At 41.5% G+C, this 25,897-nt stretch overlaps 1 protein-coding gene across 5 annotated transcripts in view; it reads left to right on the forward strand.

Moving 5' to 3' along the window:
• The window catches only part of MTR (5-methyltetrahydrofolate-homocysteine methyltransferase), a 92,988-nt gene that overhangs the window by 40,005 nt on the left and 27,086 nt on the right, over nucleotides 1-25,897 (forward strand). For 3 of the 5 annotated variants that reach the window (XM_038396326.2, XM_043511414.1, XM_038396324.2), the window contains 11 exons: nucleotides 5,490-5,590; nucleotides 6,735-6,796; nucleotides 8,250-8,317; nucleotides 9,792-9,871; nucleotides 11,824-11,936; nucleotides 15,850-15,990; nucleotides 16,820-17,005; nucleotides 17,870-18,049; nucleotides 19,413-19,529; nucleotides 19,626-19,766; nucleotides 24,080-24,169. In XM_038396326.2, the coding sequence (XP_038252254.1) occupies nucleotides 5,490-5,590; nucleotides 6,735-6,796; nucleotides 8,250-8,317; nucleotides 9,792-9,871; nucleotides 11,824-11,936; nucleotides 15,850-15,990; nucleotides 16,820-17,005; nucleotides 17,870-18,049; nucleotides 19,413-19,529; nucleotides 19,626-19,766; nucleotides 24,080-24,169 (1,279 nt within the window). Of the gene's footprint in view, nucleotides 1-5,489; nucleotides 5,591-6,734; nucleotides 6,797-8,249; nucleotides 8,318-9,791; nucleotides 9,872-11,823; nucleotides 11,937-15,849; nucleotides 15,991-16,819; nucleotides 17,006-17,869; nucleotides 18,050-19,412; nucleotides 19,530-19,625; nucleotides 19,767-24,079; nucleotides 24,170-25,897 lie in introns of those variants that run through there. The other 2 variants (XM_043511415.1, XM_043511416.1) reach the window with 2 other exon arrangements.

Below are 25,897 nucleotides of genomic sequence, written 5' to 3' on the forward strand. Positions count from 1 at the left end.
ATATGGAGGTAGATATTACCATATCTGAGGTAGAAGCAAAACTCAAACAGCTTAATGGGACTAAATCGAGGGGCCCAGATAATCTTCATCCAAGAATATTAAAGGAATTGGCACCTGAAATTGCAAGCCTATTAGCAAGAATTTTTAATGAATCTGTAAACTCAGGAGTTGTACCGAATGATTGGAGAATTGCTAATATAGTTCCTATTTTTAAGAAAGGGGAAAAAAAAGTGATCCGGGTAACTACAGGCCAGTTAGTTTGACATCTGTAATATGCAAGGTGCTAGAAAAAATTTTGAAGGAGAAATTAGTTAAGGACATTGAAGTCAATGGTAAATGGGACGAAATACAACATGGTTTTACAAAAGGTAGATCGTGCCAAACCAACCTGATCTCCTTTTTTGAAAAAGTAACAGATTTTTTAGATAAAGGAAATGCAGTGGACCTAATTTACCTAGATTTCAGTAAGGCGTTTGATACTGTGCCACGTGGGGAATTATTAGTTAAATTGGAGAAGAGGGGGATCGATATGAACATCAAAAGATGGATAAGGAATTGGTTAAAGGGGAGACTGCAGGGGGTCCTACTGAAAGGCGAACTGTCAGGCTGGAGGGAGGTTACCAGTGGAGTTCCTCAGGGATCGGTTTTGGGACCAATCTTATTTAATCTTTTTATTACTGACCTTGGCACAAAAAGTGGGAGTGTGCTAATAAAGTTTGCGGATGATACAAAACTGAGAGGTATTGCCAATTCGGAGAAGGATCGGGATATTGTACAGGAGGATCTGGATGACCTTGTAAACTGGAGTAATAGTAATAGGATGAAATTTAATAGTGAGAAGTGTAAGGTTATGCATTTAGGGATTAATAACAAGAATTTTATTCATAAGTTGGGGACACATCAATTAGAAGTAACGGAAGAGGAGAAGGACCTCGGAGTATTGGTTGATCATAGGATGACTATGAGCTGCCAATGTGATACGGCTGTGAAAAAAGCTAATGCGGTTTTGGGATGCATCAGGGGAAGCATTTCCAGTAGGGATAAGGAGATTTTAGTACAATTATACAAGGCACTGGTGAGACCTCATCTAGAATACTGTGTGCAGTTCTGGTCTCCCATGTTTAAAAAGGATGAATTCAAACTGGAGCAGGTACAGAGAAGGGCTACTAGGATGATCCGAGGAATGTAAAACTTCTCTTATGAAAGGAGACTTAAGGAGCTTGGCTTGTTTAGCCTAACTAAAAGAAGGTTGAGGGGAGATATGATTGCTCTCTATAAAAAAAAAAAAATCAGAGGGATAAATACAGGAGAGGGAGAGGAATTATTTAAGCTCAGCACCAATGTGGACACAAGAACAAATGGGTATAAACTGGCCACCAGGAAGTTTAGACTTGAAATTAGACGAAGGTTTCTAACCATCAGAGGAGGGAAGTTTTGGAATAGCCTTCCAAGGGAAGCAGTGGGGGCAAAAGATCTATCTGGCTTTAAGATTCTACTCGATAAGTTTATGGAGGAGATGGTATGATGGGATAATGGGATTTTGGTAAGTAATTGATCTTTAAATATTCAGGGTAAATAGGCCTAATCCCCTGAGATGGGATATTAGATGGATGGGATCTGAGTTACCTAGGAAAGAATTTTCTGTAGAATCTGGCTGGTGAATCTTGCCCATATACTCAGGGTTTAGCTGATCACCATATTTGGGGTCAGGAAGGAATTTTCCTCCAGGGCAGATTGGAGAGGCCCTGGAGGTTTTTCGCCTTCCTCTGTAGCATGGGGCACGGGTCACTTGAGGGAGGATTCTCTGCTCCTTGAAGTCTTTAAACCACGATTTGAGGACTTCAATAGCTCAGACATAGGTGAGGTTTTTCGTAGGAGCGGATGGGTGAGATTCTGAGGCCTGCGTTGTGCAGGAGGTCGGACTAGATGATCAGAATGGTCCCTTCTGACCTTAGTATCTATGAATAAGGGATAGATAAGACGGAAAATATAATGTTGCCTCTATATAAATCCATGGTACGCCAACATTTTGAGTACTGCGTGCAGATGTGGTCCCCCCCATCTCAAAAAAGATATATTGGAATTGGAAAAGGTTCAGTAAAGGGCAACAAAAATGATTAGGGGTATGGAATAGCTTCCGTGTAAGGAGAGATTAAGAAGTCTGGGACTTTTCAGCTTGGAAAAGAGACAATTAAGGGGGGATATGATAGAAGTCAATAAAATCATGACTGGTGTGGAGAAAGTGAATATGGAAGTGTTTTCTCCTTCTCATAACACAAGAAACTAGGGGTCACCAAATGAAATTAATAGGCAGCAGGCTTAAACCAAACAAAAGGAAGTATTTCTTCACACAGTGCACAGTCAACCTGTGGAACTCTTTGCCAGAGGATGTTGTGAAGGCCAAGACTCTAAAAGGGTTCAAAAAAGAACTAGATAAATTCATGGAGGATAGGTCCATCAACGGCTATTAGCCAGGATGGGCAGGGATGGTGTCCCTAGCTTCTGTTTGCCAGAAGCTGGGAATGGCGACAGAGGACGGATCACTTGATTACCTGTTCTGTTCATTCCCTCTGGGGCACCTAGCTTTGGCCACTGTTGGAAGACAGGATACTGGATTGGATGGATCTTTGGCCTGACCCAGTATGGCCATTCTTACGTTCTTGTGTCTAAATCAGTGAGACAGGATATATCTGGTGAGTAAATTCAGTTGTACACGCTTAATGCTGTCACTAGACATCTTAACTGATGCACTCAGTTTCTTCCAAATTTTAAAAATGTTTTAGCAAAGAAAAATGTTTCTAAACTGGATGGGTTGAGGCAGTTCTTTGATCTTTCTGTCATCTCCATTTTTTTTCTGTAGCAGAAGGCAGTGCCTCTTCCTCATTAAATCGTAGCATTTTGGATCTGCTTGTACTTTCAACCTACAGTGTAGAAAGCAGTAAGTACAAATGTTGCCAGGATATATGGTCACTTTCCAGTTGCACTTTCATTTCAAACCTTGCTTTACCATTCCCAGTGTTGCAGCAGGCTGGTGCCTCAGTACGCTAGTATTCTAGAAGAGCAAAATTAAGATGTTCCCATGGGATGTTGCAAGCATAATGAAACTTTTACATACTTCCCTGAGGAAAGTGGGCAGTACTTACCATATATACTCATTCATTAGCCTGTTCGTTTATAAGCTGACCCCCCAAGATGGATAGGTAAAAACTGTATGACTTTTATAAGCCAACCCTATATTTCAGGGGTTGGCAAACTTTGGCTCCCGGCCCATCAGGGTAAGCCACTGGCAGGTTGGGACGTTTTGCTTACCTGGAGCGTTCACAGGCACGGAGCCCCTCGGCTCCCTGTGGCCATGGTTTGCTGTTACCAGCCAGTGGGAACTTCCCGCAACTCCCATTGGCTGGGAACGGTGAACCACGGCCACAGGGAACTGAGGGGCTCCATGCCCGCAGACGCTCCAGTATTACAATGTATTAGATATTCAATTAAATGATTTCATAGAGTTTAAAATCATCAAATTTTGGTGTAGACCCGTTTATAAGCCGACCCCTGCTCTTTGATGCATCACCTTTTTACCAAAAATACTCAGCTTATGAACAAGTATATACAGTAATTGGAGCAGGTTGCTAGATAGCATGAGGAAAGTAATATATATTGCGAGTTCTGCAGGGATAGCTCCAGCCTCTTCCCAGTGGGAGAGCTGAGGTGGGCTAGACTGAGGTGGGGTAAGCTGCACTATGCATCTTGTGGGCACACTTTTTTTTTTTTTTAACAATATGCACTTAAACATGTATTTTATCTCTTATCCTCAAAAGAAGAACCAAAATGTATATGGATCGGTTTTAAACTTCATCTATGTCAGCTCACCGGTGCAACATTTATTCACAGCAAATCAACAGGAAAAAACTTAAGCCAATAAATAAATAAACTAATAATAATGAACAACTGCAAACTTCTGGGGAAAAATTACTATTTAAAGAATACGAATGGTTAATGACTTTAAATCTGAGTGTGTACTGTCTGAAGGAAATAGGATGAAATTCAGTCAGGACAAATGCAAAGTACTCCACTTAAGAAGGAACAATCAGTTGCACGCATGCAGAATGGGAAATGACTGCCTGGGAAGGAGTACGGCAGAAAGGGATCTGGGTTCATAGTGGGCCATAAGCTAAATAAGAGTCAACAGTGTGACACTGTTGCAAAAAAAGTGAACATCATTCTGGGATGTATTAGCAGGAGTGTTGTAAGAAAGACGTAAGAAGTAATTCTTCTGCTCTACTCTGTGCTATTTAGGCCTCAACTGGAGTACTGCGTCCAGTTCTGGGCATCATATTCAGGAAAGATGTGGACAAATTGGAGAAAGTCCAGAGAAGAGCAATAAAAATGATTAAAGGTCAAGAAAACATGACTTATGAGGGAAGATTGAAAAAATTGTTTGTTTAGTCTGGAAAAAAAGACTGAGAGGGGACATGATGATGATTTTCAAGTACATAAAAGGTTGTTACAAGGAGGAGGAAGAAAAACTGTTGTTCTTAACCTCTGAGGATAGGACAAGAAGCAATGGGCTTAAATTGCAGCAAGGGAGGTTTAGGTTGGACATTAGGGAAAAACTTCCTAATGGTCAGGGTAGTTAAGCACTGGAATAATTGCTGAGGGAGGTTGTGGAATCTCCATCATTGGAGATTTTTAAGAGCAGGTTAGACAGACACCTGTCAGGAATGGTCTAGATAATACTTGTCCTGCCAGGAGTGCAGGGGACTGGACTAGATGACTTCTCCAGGTTCCCTTCCAGTCCTAAGATTCTGTGATTGTATTTTAAATTTAGCCATTTGCACACTGCAAAGTCGGCTATTTGGAATTTTGGAGACTCAGAGCTATAATACAACAACTCTCACTGTGGGCAATCTGGAGCAGGGGACCTCAGTGCTAGAGAAGGTTAACTGAGCACAGGTACTGTAGGAGGTATCACCCAAAACCTTTGGGTTCTGTCCTTAGTAGCAGCTGGAGGAGGGAATGGGCAGGAATGGGGATGAATGTTGGTTCTCTGCAGCTCCTGAGCACCAACCAGTTTGCAAACCTTAGTGTGGTCAGCCTGGGCCAGAGTATGTGCAGCTGCAGTAGGCACGTGGCAGAGAGCCACACTCTGTAGATGTGAACCAGGCAGGGAGGAAGTAGGGGAGGACAAGTTTAACTGTGATTTCAGGGGCTGCTTGGGCACCTGAAAACTATTTTTTTTAGCAGATGATAACTAAGAAATTAGCTGTCAGCACTGTAATTCCTGTATAAAGAAATTTTTATATCATACATACATACAAAAACCAATCAAAGACACATTTGGTACTTTGTACACTGTCTTGCATAGAGAAAGATAAAATCTGCTTTCTTTCTTTAACAGACATACTGTTACTAGTGGGAGAGTAGTACCGTTGTTTCCAGTGTTTTTGTTTTTTGCTTTAACCCAGGAATAAATGAAATTTTTATTTTTTCAGTGTTGGCTTAAACTGTGCATTAGGGGCAGTGGAAATGAGGCCCTTCATTGAAACAATTGGGATATGTACGACTGCCTACATCATCTGTTATCCCAATGCAGGTGTGTGTTTTGTGTGTGTACACAAAGGGAATTAGTCCAGCCTTTCCATACAACTAGAGTTAATACACCAGGTAGATAATTTACAGGTCAGTCACAGTGTACATAATGTAGTAGCTCATCACTCCATTTTTTTTTGTTATATTTCAGCACCCCAAAAAAGCTGCTATTGGCCTAGAAGCTTGTATAGTATGAATTATTTCATCATTCTCATTAAAGGGTGTATCTAGAAGTTTAACTGAGCAGCTATACCTATCCACTTCAGTCGGAGCAGTTTCAGGTGCATGGTGGATAATTTAAATCTTTTTGGGGCTCAATCTTGCAACCTTTACTCTTCTGAGTAGTCCCAATGAAGTCATTCAAGCTACTTGTTTTAGTAGGGGCTACTTATGTGAATAAAGTTTGAAGAATCAGGCTCTTTTATTGCCCCAAGCAGCTTTAAGCAAGCATTTTCTGTGAAAGAGAGAGAAGTAGGGATGGATGGGGAAATAAACCTCCGTTACCCAAAACTCCTTTGGTAACACGTATGTAAACTGATTTTATTTTCTAGCAGCTCAAGTGTCTGATATTCTAGCAGTTTGCTTCAAAACTTTTCTTTCTTCTTTTACTATCCAAAATTTTATTTCCCCCGTAGAGACAGGATTTGATGCCTGGAAAAGAAAATAATTACTCTGAAAAGCAAGTAGTTTAAGGCCAGGTCAGACTACTACTTGCAACTCTGTAATTAAGAAAAGACCTAATCCATTTTTTATTTATTAGAAGTGTAGCAACTGCTCAGTTGAAAGGAAATGATGGCACTTTAACAGCACTCAGTAGCTATAGCAGCATAGCTGTTAGGTTAAAGGAAATAATTCCTTTAAAAACAACCCCCAAAACTTTCTTCCTACCTTACTGCATTCCACTTTCCAACTATTTAGGAAATAAATGTCATGACTACTGTGAGTTAGAAAAACATTTAGAATTTAACATTTAAAAAAAATTTTAGTTGTAATGAGGCATCATAAACACCTTCAGGAGCAACTAATAACTCACTGAATGATGATTACAAGTGCTATAAGGCATTTTAGTTCTACATGTGCAGCTGCTTTAAATGTCTCCTCTTTGTGGGGTTTAAGCACATTGTAATACTCTAAAAATATTTCTCAAGGTCTCCCCAATGCCTTTGGAGGTTACGACGAAACCCCTGAAGTGACTGCCAAGCATCTAAAGGTAGGGAATATTTCTCATGAATGGGTTTTACCTGTCACAGTAATAGTAACATGGTTGTCTCTGCATTTACTTTATACAGTCTTACTATAGCACTTTGTTAATTGGTTCTCAGGCAAGTATCACTGGGTATTTAGCTGGGGTCTCTTTTGTACGTTACAAACACCACTTTCCGCCAGCAGTTTATAACCAGTTTGTTGAATGGTGGCACTTGCTGACTCAGATCAGGAAAAACTTCTATTTAATGAATTTTGAAACCCTAAGTCATTCTGGCTTTTTTCCCCCACCCATTAAGTTGCAGGAAGGCTGCTTAGCTTGTGAGACCTGTTGATCTTTGAGAGATCTGCAAGCATTTGCACTCTTTTTCACTCTCTCACTCCCTCTCTCTTTTTAGAAATAATTCATCACAAAAGAGAGTAAGCTAACTGTGAACATAAATCTCAGTGGTTGGTTGGTTGTGGGGTGTGGTTTTTTTTTTTTTTTTTCTTTGAGTTTCTGTGCAGGAAACCTGCAGTGAGAAAGAAGTTCACTTAGGTAACGCTAGCCTATGTTAATGGTTTCCAGCCTTTTCCATCCTGGGACACCCCTCCCATCTAACAAAGATCCTCTTATAGAGCAATAAAGGAAGGGCAGGGTGGTTACAACCCCCCCGACAATTGATTATGACCCCCAGGTTGAGAAATCCTGGCCTGAGTTGGCAGACAACACGAATTACAACAGTTGGAAATTTGGTTTCCAAGAGGATTTTCCTACTGATGGAGGAGGAAGTTAGCTACTGACTGTTAACTGTCAAGTAATCAAAATAAAAGTGAATTGAGTTTTGTGTATTATCTTGTCATATACAAATGCTTCAAAACAATTTGTAAAATAGGGAGTTAAGTACTGTGCATGCAAACTGAGCAGCCTTTATGCACTTGGCACTATCTCACACAGTCATAGCCATTATAACCACTTTTGGGAGAGGAAGGGCTGTCCAAGACACTGGTTTTTCCATTGATTGCTCTGCAAAGTGCTATTTGACCTTTGCTGCCCATCTGAGATTAACAGGGGAGTGTGAGCTTTAAAGTGTCATCAGGAGGGCAGCATCTGAAGCAATGTGGAACATTTGGCCTTGTGTGTTGATTTACATTCACATTTGCAAATTTGGTCCACAGCTTTTAGACCAGAGACAAGAGGGTTGCCATACTAGCAACTGGGAGTGAATAAAGTGGAAGGAATAATAAATGTTATGGGGAAGTCATAGTACTGAAAACCAGAGAGGTAAAATTCAATGGACTTCTTTGAGTTGGGTTTAATTCAGTAACATTGCTTCATTTTGTTTTTCTTTAGGGAGCTTTAGCTTGCTTGATATTTGGAGAATATAGATTTTTTTTTTCTTACCTTCGTTTTTGTGAATTGCCTGTTTATTGGATGCAGTTATCAACTTGAAATTAAATAGTCTTTTCCCTGCACACAGAGTTTTGCTTTGGATGGTTTGGTCAACATAGTTGGAGGTTGCTGTGGTACTACTCCAGCACACATCAGGTAACTTCACAGGTCATGTTAGTCTATTCAAATGTACAGGAAAGGAAAATGTCCCTGTTCCTCCAAACTGGAGTTCCATGATTTGGGTTAAGACCTCTTCACAAAAAGAATAGACAACCTACTTGAGATCAGGCTGCTGCAGCCTGTGGGCCAGACAGCATTGTGCTCCTGCATTAGTGGCCTGTTTGTTGCAGGAGCTGGAGGGTGGTAAAAACAAGTGTAATACACCTGGTCCCCTGTCTTGACTAAAACTGTTCTAAAATAAAACCCTGTCTTCTCCTTTCCCCTCCTCTTCTGTGCTGCTCCTGTAGCTTTTGTGGGATAATGCTACAAAGCTGCTTTGAAGGAAAAGGAAGAAAGAGGCAAAGTGATGGCAAGGATCTGGGAGGGTTACAATGATAGTCCCATCTGGTCAGGAGAAATGTTTCAGTACAGCCTCACTAGAAATAGTAATTTGGAAGACATCCTTCCTGCCTTTATTCCTTCAGTGTTCACAAGAGGCAGACCCCCCCTCTCCCACAGGGATAGGGAAAAGCTAACCTTTCTGAGCCATCATTGCTCTGATGCCCTGTGTAAGTGTAGGAGGCATGGCATGTTGCCCTTAGTTGATTGTGAAGCCAAGAGAGGGAAGACGGCCATGCTGTCATAATAGTTGTGTTCATCCTGGGTTGCCTAAGGGCCATTAGGAGAAGCATCCCAGCTCAGAGAGTTAGTGATATTTGTCCCTTATTGCTGCTACACAACAGTCCATGTTCGAGAAGTCAGGATTTTGGATGGGAACCTCTGGGGCTGAGCAGTAGTGTGGAGAATCTCTCTGTCCACCCATAAATAAGGCCAAAATTTTTGTCCTGGTTATTTGTAGTAAAAGTCACTGACAAGTCGTGGGCAATAAATTAAAATTTCACAGAAGCCATGGCCTGTCTGTGACTTTTGTTGGTGCAGCTCCATGGTTTCTTCTGCCACCATGGTGGCTGGGAGCTGTGGGGTTCCCCCACTCCTCCTACGAGGCTGTTGCTGGAACCCTGAGGAGAGCCCCCGAGGAGTCTGTTGCCCGTTGGTGTAACCCTGCCAGGGCCCCGTTGGCTGCCAGCTCTAGTCCCTTGGCCCCAGGGGCTGAAGCAGAAAATGTCAAGGAGGTCTTTAGAAGTCACTGATTCGGTGACCTCCATGACATAAGTGTAGCCTTACCCATAAGTAAATGTGGGGGTGGTGATCTCCCATTTTGTATCTGATAGAAGTCTTTAGCGCCATACACTTAGTACAATTTGGATACAACATATTTCTGAAGAACATTTATTTTTGCTTTTGGCTGCACAAAATGAAATGTTATCCTTTGGCAGGGGTATTTGAATTACAGAGGAGAGGGGTGTCTCTTTCTAGTACATTTAATTTGAATATTACATAGAGGATTTTGATTTTAATTAAAAAATTATTTTAACTCCGGAGCTTTTTCTTGCCTCCTTCTGTTATTCAGGGAGATTGCTGAAGCAGTAAAAACATGTAAACCTCGTATTCCCCCCTCCTTCGTTGCAGAAGGGTATATGCTGCTGTCAGGTAAGAGAGAGCATAACAGCTTGAGACTTTCATCTTGTGACATGTACCAAGTTACTGCTCTCTAGAGACCAGAAAGGATGGGCGAGATCCCAACTCCATAGTCAAATACACCAGCTTCTGAAAGTTGTGTATGCAGACCCAAAGTTCACAGCTTGGGCCCATCTTGAGTTACAGCTAAATAATTAGTGAAACTATCAACTTCACAATCAGTAGAAATGTCTCTTAGACCCGACCTACACTGATCTCAGTCTTGTTTAATAATAGCTTATGTATTTTTCACCAATGGATCTCAAAGCACTTCGCACAAAAGGATAAGTATACTTATCCCCTTGTGCAAATGGAGAAATTTAGGCACAGAGAGGTGAGCTGATGTGCTGCAGGTCATGTGGGAGGTGAGTGGCAGAACCAGGAATAGAAGCCAGGTCTCCTGATCCTAGGGAAATGCCATGTTACTGCATCATGCTGCTGGTTTATAACACTGCTTGACTGGTGCATATGGAATTAACCCATGGTAAATCTGAATCTAGAATGTGGGTTTTGAACACAGTTTGGCTCTATACACACCGGCTAGCCAAAACCCTCTCTAAACCTGTGGGCCAGCTCTCTAGCCAGGGCACCATATAACATTTGCAACAGTAGCAAGATTTCAGTCCTGTCTCTTCAGGGTTGGGTTTGATTTCTCCAAACCAAAGCAATTCAGCATACATTAAACAAATTGGGTCTTGACCTAGGGTCTGCAGCAGGAGCCTATCTGCTCCCTGTAGATCTTACTCTCAACTGAGCTGCTGCTGCTTGTCCTTTTATCAAAGACTTGCAGGATACTGCCTGATCTCTGGGTTCAGACCCATTGCTGGGGATATAGCTAATTAGTCACAGAAGGAGAGCAGTGGTGTCAAGCCGGACTCTTAAAGGGCCATACCACCTTGTTTCCTGTGTAATGGGACCTTTGTTTGATATGTTTCTTAAAATCCAGCTGTAAGGCCAATATACAGTATTTGGGGACAAAAGCTTCTAAATATTTTTTTAATGAATTGAGAAATTTTTAATTAGACAAATTAGCCATTGCCCTTTGGGAGTCAGTAAGTAAGTTACTCATTGTCCTTGTTGGGCACATTTCCAAAGTGGTAGCAGAAGGATTTAATGTCACAGTATGAAGTCGCATGAAGGCATTTGCATGTTCGAAAATAAGCCCCATCTTCAAGATTATTAATTAATCTTATTGAGGAATTAATATTTTATGCCATTTATCATTATTTTAACTTGTGGTGCTCATAAATTGGGACAGTGTTTTCAAGCTTGGATACAGTTCAGTTGATTTTCAGAGGTGTCGAGTACCCTCTGGTTCCATTGACTTGCTTCCATGTAAGCTGCATTTGATTGCTGCCTCTGAAACTCAAGCCAGTTACTCAGGTGCCTAAAGTTAGGCACCTAAGTTTGAAAATTACAGCTAGGGCTGGTTTATTACATATGGTGTATAGTGCAACTACAGAGTTCTAAGGCCCAACCTTGCAGCCATCCCACATGCAAAACCCCCTTGGTGTTGATGGGGAGGGATGTGCCCAGAAGAACTAAAAGAGCAGGATGCTAGAGATACCTGAGGGAGTGGCTGTGTAGTGTTCCTTTCTTCCAGAGGTTGTCTCCCATCAGCATACTCGTGCGATGCCCTACCTACACCAGTATTTTCTGACCCTTTGCCTACGTTGTAAAGGAGATACAGCTGGTAGAGTCTGCAATTAAGAATTTTGCTATTGAAAGAGATTTTGTCCATTGCCACGACAATTTAGCGGACGAAATGATGTATTTCCAATTTCAGCTTGATAAATTGAGGGATCCACATTCCCACAGATAAACCTGGTCTTAGCTCTTGGACTGACAATAAGTTGCTTATTCTCTACAATGTTTCCATTTTTTCCGTGCATTTTTACAAATGTTTTCTAAAACGTCTCTTTAAGGTCTTGAGCCCTTCAGGATTGGCCCATACACCAACTTCGTTAACATTGGTGAACGTTGCAATGTGGCAGGATCAAAGAAGTTTGCTAAGCTCATCATGGCAGGCAACTATGAAGTGAGCATCCCATTTAAGTTAGGCTTCTAACACTACTTTTTCTAAGCAATTATATCGTTAGAGTATTTTTCTATTGCATTGTATTACTAGTTACTTATTAGGTCTACTTATAGCCCTCCTCCCACGCCAGCTATAGGAAGGTAAAATCTCCTCTTCAGTTTTCCTGTTTTTTCTCATTGCTCTTCCTTACTTAGGTTCCTGGCTGAGCATAATAGCTGTTGATGAATCCACAGTTAGGGTTTTGCCAAGTTCTCTGTTAGCTAGTGTTATTGAAAGATCTGTTTCTCCTTTAATACTAGCTATATAGCCAGGGAGAAAATAGATAGAATATAAATATTTATTGATTTGTGCTGTATTCTCGACAGTCTGGAGCTAGAGATTGAAAGGGGAGGGCAGAAGGGGAGGGATGGGGTGGTTTATAGGAAAGGTGCCCAAGAAAAGTTGGTAGCTACAACTTAGAACGGTGCCAGCTCAAAATGAAAAGACAGAGGGGCAGATTCTCAGCTGGTGTAAATGTCATAGCTCCATTGAGGCAAATGGCAGTATGGTACTTTATACCACCTGAAATTTGCCCGCAAAGTAGTTTGTTCTACTATTTCATACCATTGAAATAAGAGCTTTGGTTGGAGTGAGACCTCCTAAAATGTAGCAGCTGAGTCTGGTATGAGATGAGGAAAACTGAACCACAGTTTGTTGGGGCTGTGAGCAATAGAAAGGTGGTTTGGTTTGGTTTTCTGCCCCCCAGATCAATCAAGTGACAAAAACAAAGCAAACAGACATAAGCATTCAAATAACGGAAGAAGGACTCTAATATTCCCCTCCTAACACACACATTGTTTTGCAGCTTAATAAACAAGTGAACAGCCTCCAATAATGAAGTACATACAGTATGTCTACGCAGCGAAGAAAAACCTGCAGCTGGCTTGCTCAAGCTTGTGGGGCTCAGACTGTAGAGCTGTTTCATTGCTGTGTAGACTTCTGGGCTCTGGCTGGAGTCTTGGCTCTGGGACCCTCCCACCCTGCAGTGTTCTAGTGCCCAGGCTCCACCCAGCGCCCAGAAGTCTGCACAGCAACGAAACATCCTTGCAGCCTGAGCCCCGTGAGCCTGAGCCAGCTGGCACAAGCCAGCTGCGGGTTTTTCTTTGCTGTGTAGATCTACCCTTAGAGGCTAAGAAGATTTTAGTTTGTGACTTACAGGTCCTTACTGTAGTCCATCCCAGGAGGCTATTTTCCTGTAATCATTTGCAATCAAAATTGATTGTAACCATGTAAAGCTTTGATCTTTTCAGTAAAAACCCATTGCTAATTGTGTTTAAAATTGAAGGCACTAACAGACCATTGTGACTAAATCATCACTTTTTGCAGACCAAATGACAACAGCTTTGCAGTACTAATGATTTCTGGGTTGGTATATTCATAGATTCCCAGGCCAGAAGGGACCATTGTGATCATCTAGTCTAACCTCCTGTATAACACGCGTCATAGAACTTTCCCAAAATAATTCCTAGAGAATCTCTTTTAGAAAAATATCCAATCTTGGTTTAAAAATTGTCATTGATGGAGAGTCCATCATGACTCTAAATTGTTCTGATAGTTAAAATTTACACCTTATTTCCGGTCTGAATTTGTCTATCTCCAACTTCTAGCCATTGGATCGGTTAGACCTTCCTCTGCTAGATTGAAGAGGCCATTATTATGTATTTGTTCCCCATCTACATACTTACACTGTAATCAAGTCACCCCTTAATCTTCTCTTTTTGTTCAGATAAATAGATTGAGCTCTTTGAATCTGTCACGATAAAGCATGTTTTCTATTCCTTTAATTCTTGTAGCTCTCCTCTGAACATTCTCCAATTTATCAACATCCTTCTTGAACTGTGGACGCCAGAGCAGGACACAGTATTCTAACAGCATTCGCACTCATGCCAAGTATAGAGATAAAACAACCTCTCTACTCCTTGAGATTCTCCTGTTTTTTGCATCCCGGGATCACATTAGCTCTTTTGGCCACAGTATCACACTGACAGCTCATGCTCAGCTGATTATCTGCTCTCTCCAAAATCTTTTTCAGATTCCCTGCTTCTCAGGATAGTCTCCCATCCTGTAAGTATGACCTATGTTCTTTGTTCCCAGATGTATACATTTACATTTAGCTGTGTTGAAATGTATATTGTTTGCTTGCGCCCAGTTTACCAAGTGATCCAAATTGCACTGAATCAGGACCTGTATTTTTCATTATTTACCACTCCCCAAATTTTTGTTTGAATAGAATTGGAAGGGACCTTGAGAGATCATCTAGTCGAGTCCTCTGCACTCATGGCACGACTAAGTATTATGTAAACTTCTTGGCAGGTGTTTGTCTAACCTGCTCTTAAAAATCTCCAATGATGGAGATTGCACAACCTCCCTAGGTAATTGATTCCAGTGCTTAACCACCCTAGCAGTTAGGAAGTTTTTCCTAATGTCCAACCTAAACCCCTCTCGTTGCAATTTAAGCCCATTGCTTCTTGTCCTATCCTTAGAGGATAAGAACAGCAATTTTTCACCCTCCTCCTTACAATAACCTTTTACGTACTTGAAAACTGTTATGTCCCCTGTCAGTCTTCTCTTTTTCAGACTAAGCAAACCCAATTTTTTTCAATCTTCCCTTATAGGTCATGTTTTCTAGACCTTTAATCATTTTTGTTGCTCTTTGGACTCTCTCCAATTTGTCCCCATCTTTCCTGAAATGTGGCGCCCAGAACTGGACTCGAGTTTAGGCCTAAACAGCGCAGAGTAGAGCGAAAGAATTAACTTCTTGTGTCTTGCTTACAACACTCCTGCTAATACATCCCAGAATGATGTTCTCTTTTTTTGTGACAGTGTTACACTGTTGACTCATATTTAGCTTCTGGTCCACTATGACCCCCAGATCCCTTTCTGCCGTACTCCTACCTAGGCAGTCATTTCCCATTTTGTAGGTGTGCAACTGTTCCTTCCTAAACGGAGTACGCTTCCACTTGCTGGATCTTGAGAGGTATCTTCAGCAGTTTCCACATGGAGGACCTGGTATCCATATGAAACTTAAGCTTGTGTGGAATTTCTTCTGGTCTTCTTTTTTCTGGTGGCCACAGGCTGCCTATTCTCATTTATCTCCAGCAATGTGGAATGCCACTGAGCTCTTGCCTCTGGTGGTTATGAACTGCCAAGGCTCCTCACTGACTTTCTAATTCTTTGGTGGCCAGTTCTATTCTTCTTTGATCCATTCTTCTTTCCCAAACCTGGCTATCTAGGAACTGCTCACCTTCTCTGATTCCCAGGAGCATTTCAACTTGCCCCTCCAAACTGCAAATCTTTTCTTCCAGCACAGCCACCAACTTGCATTTAATGCACAGGGAATCTCTTTTGGCTTCAGGCAGAAAAGAGAATGTGGTCACATCTGTTGCAGGTCTCCACCACTCTTCCATCTCTGGCCACCTTAATATTGCATGTAGAGCTGGAAGGAAAGCCTTTCTCACTCCCACTCTTAACTCCCTCTGAAATGCCTCTGTTTGTGGCTCTCAGGTTTGCATAGCAAGTGACTTTTTATACTAAGTCTGCCTGTGTAGCTCAGCTCAGCTACATCCCTCACCACGTGAGAGCGATTAACCTCTGAGACTTCAAATAGCTGTGCTTCTCAAAGATCAAAGAGTTAGAGCCTCATGACCTTTTACAACACACTGATCAAAGCTCCAAGGATATGTAGGAGGACACCTACTTGTCTTGTATGTTGACAAAGGAACCTTTTATAAAACTAATCAGAAAAGGAGATGCTCTCATTTTGATAATCTACAACATAGGGTGAATTCAGAGAGCTTTGTTTGGGAAAGTGTAATAATGTCTCCTCCATGACTAACTCATTTGTTCCACTTATTCATTTTAAATCTCTCCATAGGAAGCTCTGAGTGTAGCCAAGGCCCAAGTTGAGATGGGAGCCCAGATTTTGGATATCAATATGGATGATGGAATGCTGGATGGGCCAAGTGCTATGGCCAGATTTTGTAACTTCATTGCTTCGGAACCTGACATTGCTAAGGTTGTACTTGATTCATCCTACAGCACATTCAGTCAGATTTCTGTTGATATGTGAATCATATTTTGGTAAAATGTTGATACGGATTGTCCTGTTTAGTAAACAGGAAGTGTGTGTATTCAGTTATCCTGCACTAGTTTTGTGATGGGAAAGCCACAGGCATCAGAATTTTGGGTTCTTTCCTTCCCTTTAGAATAGTGTCACATGTGCTAAGTGGCGTGCAGCAGAATAGCCTTCCACAGAAACACAGATTTTAAGCACACTCCTTCTGAGCTGCATTGTCTTTTATTGCCAACTCAAAGGCATGCTGCATTTTTCCTTTGGTTGGCAGAGCAGAGTATCAAGTCCTTTTTAAAACCACTATGCACAATATAAACTAACAGTAGAGTGCTGTGCTTAGCAGTGTTCTCGTACATAAATCTCATCTGTCTGCAGAACAAGGGGCCAGAGTTCACTATAGATATAGGAAGGTTCTCCCACATGATACTAAAACCTGCTGATGCCAAGGAATTTGGCTTTCTAAAAACCAATACTTTCATGCTGGAAGATGAGCTGGGGAGGAGAGCAGGGAAGAGAGAGATCTCTGTACAATGTGCATATTATGGAGGCACCATAGCAGCTCTGCATTTAGATTTGCACTGAAAACAGCTATTCTGGGTGCTATTTTGTTTGTTGATTGCTCCTGTTTTTTATTCCTATCCTTAAGCAGGCTTGAAAACCTGATGAATTTTGTGTTTGCTTTTCCAGCCTTTTGTTTAAGTTGGTGGATGGTGATCAGGGAAAATTTGCTGCTAATTTGCACGTCCCCTCTTTATCTTTCTGCTTGATACAGGTGCCGTTATGCATCGATTCTTCAAATTTCTCTGTGATTGAAGCTGGCTTGAAGTGTTGCCAAGGGAAATGCATCGTGAACAGCATCAGCCTGAAGGAAGGTGAAGATGATTTCCTGGAAAAAGCAAGAAGGATTAAGTTGTACGGAGCAGCTGTGGTGGTCATGGCTTTTGATGAAGTGGGTCAAGTGAGTGTCACTTTATTATGTGACAGATTTCACTTTTTGAGATGACCGCCCTATTCCCATAGGAGGAGGAGGTAAAGTGGCTGTGTAGTTAGAGTCAAATATGATTAGAGGCCTATACAATCTTAGTAACACTTTTTCTTCCCCCCCCCCCCCCGCCTTCCCAATCTAGAGACATTTTTGACCTGTTGATTGTGTTGAGATAGCACTATATTCATGTGCGTAGTCTATTTGAAACCACTGGATTGATTGAATTGAATATACCACTCCTATAAGAGTGACAGGAGCAGCCCCAGGCCCCATCATAAGAGGCCAAAGTCTGCCAGTAATAGCAGCAGTATTGGTGTGCCACAAGGCTATGCCATCTATACTAGATGATGATTGTGGCAGTGGAGAAGGCAGGAATTTTATTGCAGAGATATAAAAGATAGCAGAGATATAAAATTTCTGTTAAATTCTATAGTTCTTTTCCACTTCAGGTTTCTAGTTCAGAAACTGATTGCCATATGGATCAGAGAGAGAACTAGGCTCAGATCTATTTGTGAATTAGTTTCGTTCTTGCCAGAGCTGTCTTTAAGTTTTGCTGCAATGCTGGAAATGGGGCCCATATCAGAACTGTGGAGTGTCTCTCTCAATCTAACCTACTTCCTTTCTCTAATGGACTGAACCAAGACCCCTCAGCTCTGAACATGTCTAAACTTGGATTTATAAACTCAATCTCATTTTTCCCAAGTTCATGGTGTTCAAATTGGTAACTCTGATTCATGAGAGACCTGCCAACTTAGCTCTGGAGCTTTGGTTCCATCCTATCTTTGTGTTACATAGCAGAAATGCTTTCTTTTCATACCCCTTCTTTTATTTTTCCAGGCCACAGAAACGGAAACTAAAATTGCAGTGTGCACCAGAGCTTACCACCTCCTTGTGAAGAAAGTGGGCTTCAATCCAAACGATATAATTTTTGACCCCAATATTCTGACCATAGGGACTGGAATGGAAGAACATAACCTGTATGCAATTAACTTCATCAGTGCAGCGAAAACCATAAAAGTGAGGGTTTTTTTGGCTGTTGCTGTTTTTTTTGTTTTGTTTTTTATTATAACTTCATGCAGATCTAATTAAAAAATCCCCAGTGCTTCACAATAATTTACTTCTTAAACTAATAATAGTGGACTACTCCTGTGAACTGCAGTAGTTTCTCAACACTGCTATGCTTCCAATAGGAGACATTATACATTATGTAGTGCTTTAAATTTAGCTCAGTCCATAAACTGTACCATAAATATATTGATATTAATGAAATGAAGTAACGTTCATAAAATGTCAGCACTCTGGCCAAAAGGCCCCCCTCAAGACATGTGAAAGCTGATTTGTTTAATTAAGTTCAATTATTGTGGCTGGATTAGTTAAGGTTTTTGTGTGTGCTATAATGTAAGACTTTCTTCACTTTTTATTTAGTCACAGTATACCTGTTGGGACACCCAGAAATAAAGGGCATCACTTGTATAAAGCCATGTCACCCATTCTATCGTTACATTTGAGGGGGCAATGTGATGGGTTCTATTTGTTGCCAGTCCTCGCAAACAGATTCTATTTGAAATTTTCTGGGAGATGAGCAGGCAGCATCCTGTCCTATCTCTGTCCTGGATCAGTTGAACTCAGAAAGTCTTTCCAGTCGCCAGATGAGATTTTGGATTCCAAGCTAGCCCAGTGTATTCCTGTGGCATGACTCTAGCTTTGTGTGTTACTAAATTTACCATGGCTGCTCTGTGAGTTTTGACTAAAAAATGCAGTGACAGCCCTTCTTTAAAAAAAAACAAAAAAACAAACAAAAAAAACCCAACCCTAACAAATAGGATCTAGTTAATATTTGATGACAGATAATTAATTTACAATTTTTGTTGAGAAAGATAATCTGTGAGTTACTACTATGTTGGATCCCTTTTCTTCCTGGTGTCTTTGCTCAGTTTAAGGAAAAGTGAACATGTTAGTGTTGCAGAAAGCAGAAGTTGTCAGACTTTCATAGTGTGGAACACATATTGAGAGAGGAGAGCAGCTCCCCTCCTGTTTACTATTATGTGGAACACCCCTCCCAGTCACGACCCCATTCATAATAGCCCATCATCCCTTTGGGAACCACACAAGTTGCTTATGTATTGCTAGGTTGGTTCTTCCTTTTTTGTTTCCAGCTTCTTCTACAGACATTCAAGTTCTTCTCTGCACGGAAGAGCCTGGATAACTGTAGAAGCAGTTGGAACCAAGGAGAGGAAGTGAGGTGCTGTCATCATATGACTTGCCAGCACTGCACAGACCTGGAACAAGTTCTCTGTGGATCATTAGTGCCTCTCCAACACCTCTTCAGGAATCACTTCTGTAAAGTTTGACCATGCTGATATTTTGATCCTGTTGCTAGGAAACACTGCCAGGAGCTAAAATAAGTGGAGGCCTTTCCAATCTGTCCTTCTCCTTCCGGGGGATGGAAGCCATTCGAGAAGCAATGCACGGAGTTTTCCTGTATCATGCAATTAAGGTATGATGTGCTTTCCGACTACATTATTTGTGCTCCGCAGATATGTGGTGTGAGGTTTTATGGATATTGCTGCTGATCTTTTTTCTGTACTCTCAGTATGGCATGGACATGGGGATAGTGAATGCAGGGAATCTTCCAGTGTATGATGATATTCACAAGGAACTTCTACGGCTGTGTGAGAATCTGATCTGGAATAAAGACCCAGATGCTACAGAGAAGCTTTTACATTACGCCCAGGTAACTTTCAGTGTTATGTCATTAACCTTTTGTACAGAACCTAGGCTGTTGCATCTAAGTGCTGACACACCAGGTAAGATTAAAACACACACATTTATGTAGCCTCTGACAGGGAGTAGTAGAAGCTGCCCAGCTGGAGCAAGTAGCTCCGTTATTAAAAGCAAATGGAAAAAAACTGAACCAAATTGAATACGCTTACATCATTCCCTGAAGGTGGCTAACAAATCAGAGTCCTTCTGACTAAGGAGAGCCTGTGGCAAAGGTACCTTCTGTTGACTGTTTTGCCTCTGGAGCAGAATTTTATATTGCACTAGGGGCTGGGATCATCCCGGGAAGTGAAGAGGGCTCTTTCTTTTGCAATTCCAGCCCCTACATGTCTTTTTGGAGGACAGAGAGCATTTTGTGTGTGCCTGAAAGGTGATCCGGTGGTAAAGGCATTCTAGTGGGACACAGATTTGCATTCAGTTGCCAGCTGTGCCAGAGTTCTGTGTGGTGTTGGGCACGTCATTTAATCTCCCTCTCTTTCTCATCTCCCCATCTGATAAAAGGTGGCTAAAACTATCCAACCCCACAGGGGTGTTATGTTGTTCGATGCATTTGTGAGAGACTGTGGTGATAGGGACCATATAAGTACCTATCTAAAGGAATATGAAAGATGCCAGATTAACAACCCTATAGACTTAAAGTGAAATTCTGGTCCCATTGAAACCAGTGTCAACCCTTCTGTGGATTTCCAAGTAAGTTACTAGGGCACATTATAGAATAATCCTAAACCAGACTGAAGAGCTATTTCTAATGACTGCAGGCCACACCCCTTTATTAAAACTGAGCGGGACTATAGGATGTGTTACTGAAATGCATGGATTGTGTTTGGCCTGTAGGACACAACTATGTCCATGCCTGTATAAGAACAAGGGCAGTAAATTTAAAATAAATAACAGGAAAACTTTTCTATCCATGTCATTCCTCGTCCTCATAGCACACACTTTATGTAAGACTTAATATTATTACTAAGGTTGTTTTGTACAATGCTTTTTAATACCAGTTGATTTACAAGTTATCTTTCTTGGATGTGATGGTAAACTGTGGATATTTACGGTATCTGCAGTTGCAGGGAGGGCAAAAAAAGACAACTAGAGCCTTACAATGAAATAGAAGAGCCAAAGGGCATGAAAAATAAAATAGTTTAAGGGCCAGATTAACAAAGATATTCTGGAACCTAAAAATTTAAATAGATGCCTTGGAAAATCTCACTAAGCACCTATGTGAGTTAGGAATCTAAATACCTTTGTAAATTTGGCCCAAAGTGGTGGTGGTGGAAGAACCAAAGGGGATTATTTTAAACCAGAAATATGTCTGTCCAGTAGGCTAAATGTCTTAATTTATGGTGGTGTCCCTTAATGTTAAAGGGAATTAATAGCCCAATCAATACTATTCAACAGCCCTCAAGAGGGACCACGTAAGTGTTTCTGCAAGAGGCAGACTTTGAATGCAAATAGAGCGTGAAAAGCAGTAACATGGTTGGGTAAAACAGATGGGCTCTTTCTTCTGGTAAATCTTAAGAGCATGGAAAAATACAGTCTCGGTGTGTGAATTGTTACTGTTTCAGATATTGGACTCTCTGCCCAGTTCTCAGAGTAGATGTGTTTATTGCAGAAGTTGGAACAGTCCCATGCTCTTTACCAAAAAGAGAGAATCTATCTATTCAGCACATCCCTAAAACCTGAATGAAAACTTAACATAAAATTCCAGTAGAGGATCTGTAGAAAATCCACAACTGACAGCTTTGAAATGTGGCCTGCACTGGAGATAGAAACTTTGGCTTGGGGTTTTTGTATGGCACTTTCTTAGAGCCTTGTATTCTTCTTCTTTTGGGTGAGATCAATCTTAGTGGAGGGGAACCATGCAGGACTGTGTGTACTATACCACTAAAGCCTTTCCCTGATTCTTCAGTGGTATATAAGGCCTTGTGCAGGCCCTGTAAATTGGAATGAATTTCACCCTTCAAAAATGTATTTCATATGTGTGTTTCACTGATTTGGTGTGGCATGTGTAATTGCTTTGATTTCTGCTCTGCAGAGGGTAATTAACTGTTACTGGATGCTGCATTCTGTAAGCCTACGTATTTTCTTTATTCCTTCACGTCAACTGTAGAAATCCTTACAGTGCTAACATGCAGTGAGCATGAAAACTGCCGCACCAGATCTGGCCAAGTCCATCTTTGGTATCCTGCCTCCAACAGCACTTCAGAGTGAGGCAGCCTCCCTCCACCTCCCCTGCCTGTAGCAATGCACCTTGCCAGTCGTCCAGTGCTGCACATTGGGGGGTGGGGGGATGTGTGTGGGGGAGTGGAGATTTCCTCTTTGTCAGTCTCACCTCCCCGGCGGATCAGGTTTTACCTGAAACATGAGATTCATTCATCTCTTGCATAGCTGCAATATTCTTAGGGTAAAATCCCATCTTGAAGTCAATGGGAGTGTTTCCATCCTTAGTGAAGATGGCTTTCCATCCTTAGTGTCCAGAATTGTCCTACTGTAAAAATCCATTCATAGTGTGTACTCCCACCCCACCACAGCAGCAAATTCTATACATTAATTACGTGCTACGTAATTGTGGGTAAAATTGATCCCATTACTGAAATGCATGGCCATAGGCCCAGCACAAGGTTATTACTTTTTTGCTCCTTTTTCATCTATCCAACCCCATTTCTCCTTCTACTGTTTAAACTCTCTAATTTACCACTTCCCTTTCAAAAGTCTTATCCACCCTGCCTCCCTCTTTTATTTGACTTCTTGTTAATGTCTCTTCTGCCAAGTTTCTCTCTACTGGGGATTTCAGGATGAGTGCTGGCCTCCATGACATACTCATCGTCTCTGCTTGACTCCCATAGCCTTCACCAATCTATAATCATTGTTGCCTGTATCCTGGATCTCATCTACAGCAACATGTGAATTTTTTTTTTCCCCCTTTTCTAATCTCCTCTTACTCTGACCTACACTGGCCACTGGTTATTTAAACGTTCTCTTCTCTATTTCATCCCTCTGCAAATTGGAGTCTCACTTCCCTCAAGCACCTTTATATCCATATAAATGTGCCATCCTCATCTGGCCTCTTGGTTATCTCTGTTCTTGACCCAGCTACTGTACTATCTGCAGGGCAAGATGACACTGAGAGAACACCTGCTTGCTGTCTACATTACAGCTATCACTGAAGGTAACACTGGTGCAGAAAAATGCTTCCAAGTTTCTGGTGTAGACAAGGCATTAAGGAGAGCACTTTGACTCCAGCTGACTTTATTCTTTCTATAGAGGAGAGATCCAATCTTGTTTCCTCTGTGGATCATCCAAAAGGGTTGAGGGCCATTTCATGAAGAGGGTAGAACAAGATCAGAAGGTTTATGGGAGAAGAGAGTAAAGTAGCATAAGGCTTGGTAGCTCTGCAGAAACTTTAAAGTCAGTTGAGTTGAATACAAATACATGGTCCTACCTTTAAAAGGCTGCTAATAAACATTCAAAGCAATGGGATGAGACAATCAGAAGTCAATGAAATGTGGGAGTGTTTAGGGCAATTTTTCTCTTTCAAAATGCACCATGGGAATAGTTTGCACAAAGCAAACTGACTTGAACCTAATGCAGTGATGGATGTAATGGTCTTCTGTTTCCTCAGCCATGTACCTTTCTGGTGGATATTTGTGTATTTAAGAACAAATCCTGCTATGGGACTAAAGCCTGAAATGAGAGAAAGAAAGTGTATGTTGGCTATTTTGTGCTGATGAAACTTCCCAGCATGAAATAGTTCTGGATGCCTTTTAATTCAAAAGTAATCCGGAACGTGGTATAACATAAACTCTACTCCAGCAGAACTGAACTAATGCCAAATTAATTATTTAGGATTTTAAAGTGAATTGTGCACTGGGCTGGCCTGGGATCCATTTAAATTACTTTCCTAAGCAGAAACCTAAAGATGAGTACTTTCAGCATGCCTTATTAGTGGTAGTGTTGTTAAAGTTCTTTTTTCTTTTCTTTTCTTTTTCTTTTCTTTTCTTTTCTTTTCTTTTCTTTTCTACATCTTCATTACAACATGCTTTTCAGAGTGTCAGTTTTATTTGTCAGTAGAGCATCAGATGCATAGTGCTTTGTGTACTTGTATAAACAGTACTACTTTCAAAGGCCTAAAAACATTTAGTGTGGGATGTGTGTAAAGTTTTAAATTCTGATTCCTAGAAAAATAAAAGACCAGATTCTGAGGTTATGACTGTGTCCTGTACCCAGTCAAATTCCCACTGACTCCAATTCTCTCTCAATCCATTTTAGACTCATGCCCAAGGAGGAAAGAAAATGGTACAGACTGATGAATGGCGGAATAGCACCGTGGAGGAAAGGCTGGAATACTCACTTGTCAAGGTGAATTTATATAAAGTTACCTTACGTAGTCAAAGTATGCAGTATGCAGGGATCATACCTGTGGCCCACCTGCTGGTACCAAGATATAGTCCTTAAGAAGGCCACTGTTGGCTTAAAATTCATAATCTTTCTTGCCTACGTTACTAATAACACAAGTAATTTCAAACAAATAGTCATATTTAGTTTTCACTGCTTAGACTCTTTGACTTGCAATTTACTCAACTAGGTGAATGGGGATTGACTGGTCAGCTTCACTTCTAATGTTCTGTTTCTACTCCATTTCACTTTCCGTTAAAAGGGTGCTGGTATGTTTGGGTTGCAAATGCGATGAAGAGCAGAGTTCATGTAATCATAAACTGGTTTCCATTGAAAATCTTTAAAAAGATCTGTATATGTTGGGAGTTAGCACAAAATGGAATTTATGTAACTTCATGATTAGTCAGTGTTTGGATAGATGCTTGTTGTAGACAGTTTACTAATTGCATACTAAATAAAGAATAGTGAATTGCATAGAGAAAGTGAATAAGGAAGTGTCATTTACCCCTTCACACAACACAAAATCTAGGGGTAACCCAATAAATTTAAAAAGGCAGCAGATTTAAAACCGATACAAGGAAGTATTTGATTCAATGCACAGGTTTCAGAGTAGCAGCCGTGTTAGTCTGTATTCGCAAAAAAGAAAAGGAGTACTTGTGGCACCTTAGACTAACAAATTTATTTGAGCATAAACTTTCGTGAAAGCCTATGCTCAGATAAATTTGTTAGTCTCTAAGGTGCCACAAGTACTCCTTTTCTTTTTTATTCAATGCACAGTCAATCTGTGGAACTCATTGCTTGGATATGTTGCGATTGTCAAAAGTACAACTGGGTTAAAAAAAAATTAAATAAGTTCATGGAGAATAGGTCTATTAGTAGCTCTTAGCCAAGGAGGTTAGCGATGCCACCCCATGCTCTGGGTGTCCCTAAACTTTGGAGAGCCAGAAACTGGGACTGAATGACAGGGGATGGATCACTCTATAAATTGCTCTGTTCTGTTCATTCCCACTGAAGCATCTGGCACTGGCACTATCAGAAAACAGAATATTGGTCTAGATGGACCATTGATCTGACGCAGTATGGCCATTCTTATTACTTCTGGGGGGATTCTGTGTGACTGCACGCCCACAGAAAATGCATGCCCCCTACCCACCTCCCGCACAATTCCTGTGCTTCCCTGCAAAAAACTGTAGGGAATCTGGGGGTGAGTGGGTGGGGTGGGGAGGCGGGGGAATGACCCTGGGTGCAGGGTTTTTGGAGGGGGGATTGCCCCCCTCCAAACAGAGATGAGGCATGGGGGGGACACACGGGTTTACGTGCCACTGTCCCCCTCCCCCTCCTGGTAGAGTCCTATTGCCCCTGCATCCCAAACCCCCAACGAGCCCCTATATATCCAGATCTCCCACTGAGTCACTCTCCCACACATTGCCCCACACCTGGATTCCCACACACTAAGCCCCACCACACTTGGATTCTGTTGAACTGAGCCTACCTGCCCGTACCTGGTGCACCTGGCACAGAGGGGTAGGGCCAGCCCTTGCACTGAGTCAGGGTCAGGTGCAGCCTCACTGCCTTGTGTCTGTACTGGGGGAGGTGTAGGCTTCAGGGTGATCTCCCACCTCAATGCAGTCAGTGGCTTTTGCTCCCCACTGCCTACTGGAGCCACATTTATTTATTGACAAATAAAATTTG

The sequence above is a fragment of the Dermochelys coriacea genome, chromosome 3 (assembly GCF_009764565.3).
Source record: "Dermochelys coriacea isolate rDerCor1 chromosome 3, rDerCor1.pri.v4, whole genome shotgun sequence".
In the NCBI taxonomy this organism is placed as follows: domain Eukaryota; kingdom Metazoa; phylum Chordata; order Testudines; family Dermochelyidae; genus Dermochelys; species Dermochelys coriacea.